The sequence below is a fragment of the Colletotrichum gloeosporioides genome, assembly GCF_011800055.1.
Source record: "Colletotrichum gloeosporioides strain Lc1 chromosome Unknown consensus_22, whole genome shotgun sequence".
In the NCBI taxonomy this organism is placed as follows: domain Eukaryota; kingdom Fungi; phylum Ascomycota; class Sordariomycetes; order Glomerellales; family Glomerellaceae; genus Colletotrichum; species Colletotrichum gloeosporioides.
In genome coordinates this window covers 49065-59267 of record NW_025544667.1, presented here as the reverse complement: position 1 = coordinate 59267, position 10203 = coordinate 49065, and the positions used below count along the sequence as shown (strand labels likewise).

At 56.7% G+C, this 10203-nt stretch overlaps 2 protein-coding genes across 2 annotated transcripts; both read right to left on the bottom strand.

The window, feature by feature from the left end:
• Positions 1 to 742: 742 nt before the first annotated feature.
• On the bottom strand, positions 743 to 3525 carry GCG54_00006780 (uncharacterized protein; the record flags this gene model as incomplete). The annotated part of the gene is made up of 5 exons (XM_045406778.1): positions 743 to 840; positions 900 to 2191; positions 2268 to 2555; positions 2602 to 3298; positions 3426 to 3525. The coding sequence occupies 5 exons, from the start codon at positions 3523 to 3525 to the stop codon at positions 743 to 745; spliced, it is 2475 nt and encodes an 824-aa protein (XP_045267324.1).
• A 1953-nt stretch (positions 3526 to 5478) lies between these two features.
• On the bottom strand, positions 5479 to 8547 carry GCG54_00006779 (putative beta-glucosidase A; the record flags this gene model as incomplete). Its single annotated transcript, XM_045406777.1, has 4 exons — positions 5479 to 7250; positions 7309 to 7955; positions 8005 to 8291; positions 8461 to 8547. The coding sequence occupies 4 exons, from the start codon at positions 8545 to 8547 to the stop codon at positions 5479 to 5481; spliced, it is 2793 nt and encodes a 930-aa protein (XP_045267323.1).
• Between the last annotated feature and the right edge of the window lie 1656 nt (positions 8548 to 10203).

The window sequence follows — 10203 nt, the reverse complement described above, 5'->3', positions numbered from 1 at the left end:
GCAACAACGATAACGACGATGAAGATAAAGACGACGACAACGATAACAACAACAATAACGACAATGGTAGCGACGACGACGACAGTAAAACAGAGTAAGGTTCATGCCCACGCGAAAAGTAATTGCTCTAGCGCAGAAAAATACATTATCTCATCGTGAAGGCTTACTTACTCTTATGTACAAACTGGATTCATTGCTACCTATGTCGTTTGCCCCATAGCGTTTCAGTCTTCTGCGACTTCTCTCATACCAGAATCGCCCCCTTCCACTATGTCCATATCCTCAACATCCCTCGGAAGTACCGCAATTATCACCAGTCCAATCACGAAAATCATCAACCAAAATCGGCAAAGATCCAATGTTCCAATACATTGACAACTATGGACCTTACACGGTACACCAACATAACACCAGAAGCACTATGCCATCCCACGATCAAATCAAAATCGCCTCCATCAAATCGTGACACGTCAGTCGATTAAAATACACCTTCAGATGGTTTCATATCAACAAAAGTCCCCCCTCCGCATCCTCCCAATGAAGTCGAATCAGAAGCGGCAGCGCCAGAATCCCCCCTTCTGCACCGTCCTCGTAGTACAATCCAACCGTAAAAAGCGCCCCCGCCCCAAGATTTCAGACCGTCTCCAACTCAGTATTAGGCCAGATGTGCCGAGATCGCCCCAGCTTCCTTGTTGCCTTTGATGGGTTATCGCTCAGGTGAAGAGCTGCTTGTTTCTGTCTTTTAAAAGTAGAATTGTTGTTGAGGTTGGCCCGGTGGTGGTTGGGCTACAAAATCAAAGTTCATGGTGTCGACGCCCGAGTTCCAAGGGTCGGGTGATTCTGCCCCAGCTGTCAGCTCACGGAAACATCGTGGGAGGAGAAACGAGAGGATGACATACCCCACCAAATCGATTCGTACAGGTCCATCGGCGACATGTACGTCGACGGGTCCATGTTGGGAAGACCCTCCATAACGGGAGGGTATGTCATGCTGCTAAGCCTGTTAGCATTTATCTCATCAAGACAAAAAAGGGCAGCATACTTGGGGTTGTACTCCGCCATGGTAGTGCCATTCTGCATCTCCGCCATGGCCAGAGCGGCGTCCTGGTGGGGATCCATGCCGAAAGCCTTGTTGACACCGCCGTTGCCGTTGCCGTTTGCCCCCATCGGACCCATGAGCATCGGCGGCAGCGGCGTCCTGGCTCCGCTTCCCGTCCCGCTCGAGTCCGAGTCCTTCTTCTGCGACGTGCCCATGATCGTGCCGTGCTCGTAGATATTCCGCAGTGCAGTCAGAGCCCTCCACAACGGGCCAGACAACTCAATGTCCTTGTCCGTCTTGGGGATGTGCTCCGCCGGCGAGGTGGCCTCCTTCGCGGCCGTCGCAGACAGCGCCGCGATGAGGTCGCCCTGGAGCTGCCGTACCTCGGGACTGTTCTTGGTCTCGCCGAGGATGCCGAGGAGGAGCGCCGACGAGAGGCCGTGGTAGGTGAAGGCCCAGCTGCGGGTGGGGATGACGGAGAGCTGGTGCATGGCGAGAAACATGCGCACCGTCTCGGCAAGGTTATGTTGGCACTTGTCGGACAGGTGGCGCTTCTGCTCGGGCGTGAGCTTGGTGCAGTCCCGTCGCAGTGCCGGTCTGCAGCAGACGGAGATGACGAAGGAGGTGTGAAGGCGGACGGCGTAGTGCTGGAGGCGATCGATGGCCGTCTTGCACTGCTCCTTCTTGCGGATGTTCGGGGCGACCATGTTGCGGAGGTTCTCCACGGCTTCGCAGTTTTCGACCATTTGCTCGTAAGACACGGCGGTGGCGACATCGGGATTAAGGCGGCGAGAGATGATCTCGCAGAGGTGGTACATTGTGTCGAGGTAGCCGTATTCGCCGGCCATCGTGTGCTGGACCGTTGGGATGGGGCAGCAGGGGATGTTTGTCATCGGCGGGCGGTCAAAGGACAGTGATGTGAGGGTATCGTGCCATACGCACGTCCACCACAGTTTGCGGCGGATCATCTCCTTTGACTGTCCATCATTACGAGCGCTATCTCTTCCATCTGAGGGATTTGGCCGGTGAAGGCCAAGGGACTGTGCAAGACGACATGTCAGACCCAGCAGAGCCCACGACGCCTCTGCCTTCATGTCATTGAGAAGAACAAAACTGGTTAGTAGTAGAGCTTGAATGGAGTCGAATGTGGGTCTATGAAATTTTGGGCCGTGTCAGTGGAGGGCCCTATCTTTCCGACGGGGGCTGATCAGCCGAGAAAGTGACTAACCGTAGCAGGAAATTCCCTAGCCTCAGGAAGTGGAACGAAATTTGTATGTATTTTTGCGAGTCTCGTGTGCGGATGTGATAAGGGGAGTCGTGGTACTGCGAACCCACGGCGAGGAGCGCAAAGAGTATGGCCAGCCATGATGCCGATACCGGCTTGGGCGTTCTCGTTGCGTTGCTCGCGTTACGTGCCCTGTCTTCTAGGTAAACCATGAGCTTAGACTCGAGGTCGTCAATGTCGACGACGAAGCCCCAGAACTGCTGTGGTGTTTCCTTGTATGTGCGGAATAGCCTGTGAACGTCAGTATGCGTCTTTGATAAGAGACTTTGATACATACTTCATCACCTCTCGATCCGACGGCAGCTCGGCCGAGATCTCTCGCGTTAGGCTGTCGAGGTGTTTTGAAGACATGAGCGGGAAGGGCGCCGACGTGTCGAGGCCCAGAATAGATCTCATGTCCTGACGGATGTCGACGCCCTCCTGCAGCTCATTAGCAGCCGACTGCTCTCGCAGAAGAGACGGGATACTGTTTTGGCCAAGGTAGCGCGTGACGGCCTCGGGGGCTTCGGTCTCGTCCACGCTTGCCGCGACTGCTCCGCCCGCGCGGGGCGCTGGATTAGTATACGAACCGCTGCCCAAGAAGGAGAACGACGGCGCAGGTCCCAAGCCACCAGGGTTTAATGCAGACGGTGCTGAGGCTGAGGCTGAGGCAGAGGACTTACCAATGGCCGTACGAGGCCAGGTCGCGGCTCCGGCCTCCACCTTGGCTGGAGGAGCGCCGGCGGCGACGTCGGCAGCGGGGCCCTCGGGCGAGTGAGGCCTTTTGCGATTGTTGGCTACGGTGGTGGTGGTGTTTCCGCCCGCGTTGCTGCCCGTCTCGGTGGTGACGGAGGCGGCGGGTTTGGTTCCGTGAGAGGCGGTACGGTTAGGTTTGTAGGAGCACAGTTGTGGATGCTCGCGCTTGACGCAGTTCTCGCATGGTTGCTTGTTATCGCATTTCACCTTGCGCTGGCGGCAAGGCCAGCATGCTGTGCCTGTGATGGAGTCAGTCTCTGATCTACGAGGGCTGCAATGAATGTGAAGTGAGTGGTTATGAGTAAATGTGAAGCACGGGATGAGTGGTAGCGAGCGCTGAGGTCACTCATGGTGGTTCTCACTCACCATAGCGGACTTTGCGATGAGAGTGGATGATACGGTTGGCCTCCTCGGGGGTCAGGTCGTCAATGGAGACCTGGTCCGGGGTCGTGTTCGACTCAGGCATGATGAAGTCTGTAGGTCGGGCGAACTTGCATCAGATCCGGGGATCGCGGGTCTCGGGATTTGGTCTGGCAGCGGCGGCGAGGACGGGCGGACGGACGGCGGGCGACGGTGTTGTAGAAGTGACAGTGGCACCCGGCAGTGGCAATCGCTCATCAATCAGATTGGGACCAGGGCCCGCGAGGCTGCAGGCTGCTCAAAAGGTGGAACCCCCTTCCCGTCCACAGCTTCACGGGTTCGGGGGGTTGTGGCAGGCGGGTTGCCAATGAGACGGACGGGGGGCGCGACTGGCTTGGTTGCTCGCGAGGACCGGGCGGGGGGGGGTTTTACGGGATCTGGATGCGGACGAGGTTCGGCGCTGGCGGCGTGGTCTGGTGGTTGTTCGGGATCCCGATATGACCGGTTGGACGCGGTCGGGCTTTGAGTAACGACGCGGCGGAGGGTTAAAGCTCTGGTGTGGTGAAGGCCGTTGTGAGGAGTGAGACTGGTTATGCGGAAGCTTGTTGCGGCCCCCTCAGCGGCGCATGCGGCTCCTTTCGAGAGGGGGTACGGATAACTGGACCACGGCCGCGGGTAAGGTTGGTGGTTGGCTGTGCTGTTGGTTGGAGCTGTGAATGCCGAATGTCCGAGGTGATGGCGAAGTCGACGGCCAGATGGCGAGGAGGCACTGTACAAGCAAGACGACGAAGAATTGAAAAGATTCAGGTGAGGAAGAAGAGGCTGGAGGCTTCGGGCCAGGCGCCGGCTATGGGTATGGAGCAGTGGTGAATGAAGGAGAGAGCGACCTGAGGATTGAAGACGGAGGTTAGGTAAGGAAGGCAAGGAAGGAGTTGGAGACACGGGAGATGCGGGGGCGTTCGGTCTCGTCTATTCGTACTTTTGGGTGTGTGGCTTGTTCGCTGCTGCCAATTGTTCTTCGGCAGCCCGGGACCCTTGATTTTTCTTCTCTTTTCTTATCCATGAGCAGGCAGAAAACCACTCCAAGGGCCTTACTCATCAAGACTTCCGGGCACCGACTGGCCAGTCATCCTGCCAGTCCAAACACAACAGAAGCGTGGCAAAGATCACCAAAAGACCAGAGCGGCCTCGGATCACCGCGCTAGCACCCAATCAGGCAAGGTCCACCTGGACCCGCATCTGTTACCCCACTTTTGACCGATGTTGGGTGGGCTTCCAGACTGTTTTTTTCTTCCTGCAGTCGCTGTTTTCTGTCCAACTGTCTCTGCCTCTCTCGGTGTGGCTTGCTTACGTACACACATGCGACAGACTCTGATTGGACTCGACAAAAAAGCACTGACCAGCTCTTACAGGCAGGTGGCGTCAGAGTGGGGCCGGCAATACCTTCACATCCACTGGCTTGAGCCACGTCCCAGCCCAACACGCCCATCACCACGGCCGGTGGGATCTCGGTCTCCCGGTGTGAGCTAAGGTAAGCACTTTCCAGGTGGGCCAGTTGGTTCTCGAAATGCCTCGTCAAAATGTCTCAACTCGGCTGTCCTCCCGCTCAAGCTGAGCATTCGGCCGAGACCGACAAAAAAACACGGAAAATAGGTGACCATTTTGATCAAGGAGTCATCAACGTCATCTCATCGTGTGCAGGAAACAAATCTTCTGGGAATGCGGAATTGGGCCGAACTGTGGCCCTGTTGCGTCATGTTGCTCGAGTCAGTCGCATTGCATCCTTGATCTGAGTCTCCTTACCCGTCCCGATTTAATAAACATTAATGATTGCCGACAGCGATCGCGAAACATTTTTCTTATCATACTACCTTGACCGCACGGATAAACGAATTTGCGACCTCTCGGTCCAGAGGAAACACGTCCAGACAACCGAGGATAACACCTCGTATGACACAGACGACGAAAGAGCCTAGGGCAGCGGTGAAGACTAACAATTCTTGATTAAGACTACTAACTAGAGCGCCGTCCTATCCAACAAGGCGCATTGCTGTATAATCTAAAGCGACGCACTCAGGGGCAGGTCTCTCGACGAGCTGCCCACCCAGACCTTCTTCGGGTACTGGCTGATCACCCAGTTCTGGCTGGCAACGTCCCAGTTGCTCAGGTCGCGTCTTGTTATCTCGGCTGTAAACGTGGCCGATGCGCCGGGGGCAAGGGGGATGCGCTCAAAACCGCGCAGCACCTTGACCGGGTCGTCAGGACCGCCGAGCGACACGTACAGCTGAGCAACCTCGTCACCGGCAATGTCGCCTTTGTTGGTCACAGTCGCGGTGACGGTGTAGAGGATATCCCAAAGCTGCGGGTTACCACCGGGGCTACCCGAGGCAGGGTGCTTGGCCTGCGGGTTACTGTCCAGGGCGTTGGGCGGCAGGAACTCCTCCGCCGTCTTGCCAAAGTGTGGGTCCTGAGAGGCCTCTTGGGCGTTCGACACGTTCAGCCACGGGTAGATGAACTTGTAGATGTAGCGAGCCTGGTCCTTGGGGAAGACGTAGTCGTTAAGGTCGGTGCTGTGGTTACCAAAGGTTGGCGCAGCCGCCGTCTCACCAGTCGTAGGCCTGTACTCTCCTGCATCCTTCTTGGCCACAGCCAGGTTGGAGAACTCGAACTTGGTGTAAGACAGACCGAAGCCGAAGGGGTAGATTGGCGCAGAGTTGCTGGAGTTACCATAAGTTCCGTTGCTGCCAGATGTAGCCCGGTCGAAAAAGCGGTAGTCAATGAAGACGCCCTCGGTGAAATCATCCTGAGGAGCTCCCTCGCCGTTGTTGGGCTTGTACAGAACGTCGGCGCCGTAGCTCTCGCGGGTCGCACCCCAGGTGAAGGGAGACTTGCCGGCGGGGTTGACATCGCCGTAGAGGACGTCCGTGATCGAATTGCCAGATTCCTGCCCAGGAAGTCCAGCCCAGAGAATAGCAGTAACGTTGGGGTTCTCGTACCAATCGGTGACGAGGACGGGTCCGCTGGAGTGGATGACAACGATGGTGTTGTTGTTGATGGACGAGACGTTCTTGATGAGCTCGTCACCAGAGTTCCACAGGGTCAGGTTCTGGCGATCACCCTCGTTTCCACCAACATTGATGTAGCCCTCACCCGAGTTGGCGTTGACAAAGACGATGGCAGTGGCGCCGGGTTGGGTGATCAGGGCAGTGGTGGCAGCGGTTTCGTAGTTGCTGAGAATGCTCTCGTAGCGGGTACCGTCATCGAGAGCGCGCCTCTGCAGGGCCTGGTCCGGAGTAATGAGGTACGGGTAGTTGGAACTGCCAGATCCCCAGGAGGCACCGAGGGTACCGTCGTTGCATCCGCGATCGCTGCAGCCGTTGGGCCCCTTGGGGTTCGGGCCCGCGTCCTCTCCAATGACGGCTAGGAACTTGGGCTTTTTCAAGGGCAGAGATCCAGAGTTCTTGAGCAACACCGTGGCCTTGGCGCCGATCTCACGAATCAAGTTGGCGTGCTCCTTACCCTTGCGTACGTCAATGTGCTGGTTAATTGTTTGAACGTTCTCCTTGGCGTAGTACTGCAGAGGGCCGACAGTGTCGAGGGTCCAGGAAGAGAAGTTGATTTCGGGCACCTCATCAACCTTCATGCCAACCTTGAAGAAGGCGGCCATGATGCGGAGAGCCATGTCGTCGAGACGGTACTCGGGAACGGTGCCATTGAGCACGGCAATGGTCAGGTTGGTTCCCCAGAAGGTTTGGCCGGTGTTGAAGAGGGTGTCGCCGGGCATGCTCATGTCCAAACCAGCAACTGCCGTAGCAGCACCAGCGTGTTGCGCTATACGACAGTTAGCATTTTTTGATTCACGACATCACCCCAAGAGGTTTCAAAATACCTTGCCAATCCGACATGATGAATCCAGAAAAGCCCAATTCTCCCTTGAGAAGACCATTGAGAAGCTTCGAGTTTTGGCAGCCGTATGAGTTGTTGACCTGGTTGTAAGAGCACATGATGGAACCAACCCCGGCGCGGATGGCATCGGCGAAGGGCCACATATAAAGCTCATGCATGGTCTTGTCGTCAATATTGGAAGAAAGCGACTCGGTGATGTTGTATCCGTAGCCAATGGCCTCGGGAGCTTGTCTGAAGTGTTCTTGCTCGTTGCCGACGAAATGCTTGGCGCAGGCGATGGCACCAGCATCCTGAATTCCCTTGACACTCTCGGCCATGAAGACACCAGTCAAGTACGGGTCAACAGAGAAACCTTCCCAGTTGCGGCCTCCCGTAGGGGCACGGCCAATGGGTCCAGCGACGGGGGCGAGAACAACATCGACACCCTTGGCTCTCTGTTCGGCGCCAATGGCCTCGGCTCTGCGGTAGACGAGGCTTCGGTCCCAGGTGGCGGCGACGGTTTGGCCCGAGGGGAAGACGGAGTTGTAGTCGCTGAAACGGATGCCGACAGGGCCGTCCTGCATGCAGAGACCGCGAAGGCCGAGTCGAGGAACTGAGCCAACGTTTCCGACGCACAGGTCTCCTTGCCATCTGTCCCAATGTTAGTCGGGTGCTTTTTACGAGGTGACGAGCAACTTACCCAACCCCAGTCGTCAAGTTGACCTTCTCGAGAAGGGTCAATTGGGAGACGAAGTCTTTGGCTTTGGCGTAGGCATCAGCCCAGCCATCGGCGTTGGGGTCTGACCATGGTGAAGGGTAGACGGGCGGCGAGTATGCGAGATCGCGCTTGTTCGGTTGTGTTAGGTCGAGTGCAGACAGTCCAAGAAGGTAGTGAAGATACATCTTGCCATGAAGACACAGGAAGCAGTTGCAACAATGGGTATGAACGCAATACAAGAAAATACAAAAGGCGGACGCGGAGCGATTCTAAATGAAGCAATGGGAAACCCTCAACACCAGCCGGTTGGAAACCCCGTAGGCGAAGCTGGCCGGCCGATGTCTTGGGTGAAGAAGCAGAATAGACATTGTCATTGCGCAATGGTTTCCCAAATCACAGTATAATGAAACATGCAGCTTTCACGCGGCAGCAACGTACCTTGTGCAACTTTCCTTCAGGCGCCACGGCAGCAGCAACGTGGTCAGCTGCCGCCAACACGGCAACAGCCAAAGTTTGTGTTCTCATCGTGGTTTTCAGCAGCTGTCGGTTGCCGCTTCAGCTGAAGAACGTCTGCTACCTTGTGGAAGGGTCGACTCGAGCTGTAGGTCGGTCGTGGAAAGGAAGCAGGGTGCCTTGACGAGAAAATTGGACGAGGGCGAGAGCGCGCGGGTGCGGCTACTTTAATGTTGGTTGACAGCAAGCTGGGATTCGCGTCCGGGGTAGCTCCGGATGAAAGTTCACTGCCGGTCTTGTCCCTATCCAGCAAGCACAACGTGGTGAGGGTAGCTTGGCTAGGGTAGGTCGGTCAGGATCTGGGTTGGCAAGCTCTGTTGATCTGGGCCCGGTCTGATGATGCAACAAGGTTTCCTTGTTCAGTCAACATGGATGGGGACCAGTTCTGTGGGCTGTGAATGTGGAGGTGGACGGCATATGCAGTAGAGTAGCACGTTGGACGGATGCTACCCCACTGCCTTGCAGGTTGGGAGACTGGTTCTGGGACCAAAAGTATCCCACCGCTTCCGGGGAGGACAATGACAGCGCGGTGGTAGACCGACTCGCGGATGTCGTCGGTCTTGGAAGCGGTGTCGATGTAAGTGAGGGGCGAGCTGCGGGGGAGCAGCCAGATGGACTGCCAACGGGTCAGATGAGTTGGAGATGGAGGGCCGTCTGCAAGCTAGACTGGATCAATTGCGGTTGAAGCTGTTCTCTGGTGAGAGTAGTGAGAGCTTGGAGCAAAAACAAAAAGCCCAAGTCTGGGGTAGAGGCCGTCCCGAGAATAAGGAGAGGCGAAGCGTGACAGGGCAGCCAGGCCAGCAGGCTGCGAGTACTTGGACGTGTAGCATGTCATGACGAAAAAAGGGCCGATCAGTCAAGAGTGCGATGACGGGCAGGGAGGGCCTAAGATGTATGTGGTGTAGTTGGACGGGCCCAGAGCCGGGGCGGTCGAGAGATCAGCCATTGGGCCAATGTCTCGCCTTTTGGTCTGTATCGGTGCAGAGCTGCGGCTGCTGCTGGACGTGGTGGCCGTTGGAACCAGTGCTTTTGACCTTGGTGTGTGTGGGTGATGATGATGAGGCGACGACGGGCTGGGCAGCAGGCAGGCAAGCTGGTCATGTTGGTGGGCAATTGTGCTGGTGGTGGTGGTGTTGGTGGTGGTATTCCTTCGCAAGAAATGGAGGTGGCCAAGACAGGGACGATGAAAGGAGAAGGGACGGACGCCCACGGGGAAGTACCCTCCCCTCCCCACGGCGCCTTCCCTCCCCTAGATGCCGGACACAGGAACGCCAAATCGGAACCGGTGGGGAAGTGGGGCCCCCAAGCAGGAAACACCAGAAGAAATGACGGGGAAATTGGCACTTTGGGCAAGAGCCCAGCAGTAGCACTCCCTCACTTGGAAGGGCCTGGCTTCCGGTCGCGATTACCGAGGGAAAACATGGCTGGCTATACGCGGAGACTTTCGTAACGCTGCATGTATCTCGGCAGTACCGTACCGTCATCCCTGGCACGCTTCTATCGACAGTGGCGTTGCGCCGTCCCGCCGTTGGCTCCGAGAGGCGCCCGTCTTGTTAGTCTTCTTGTTCTCTCTGCTTCTGCCCAGTCTTTATTCGTACTGCACTCAAGCACCACTTCATCGCCTGCAGCAGCGTTACATCCGTGGTTAACCCGGAGAACCATCGACTG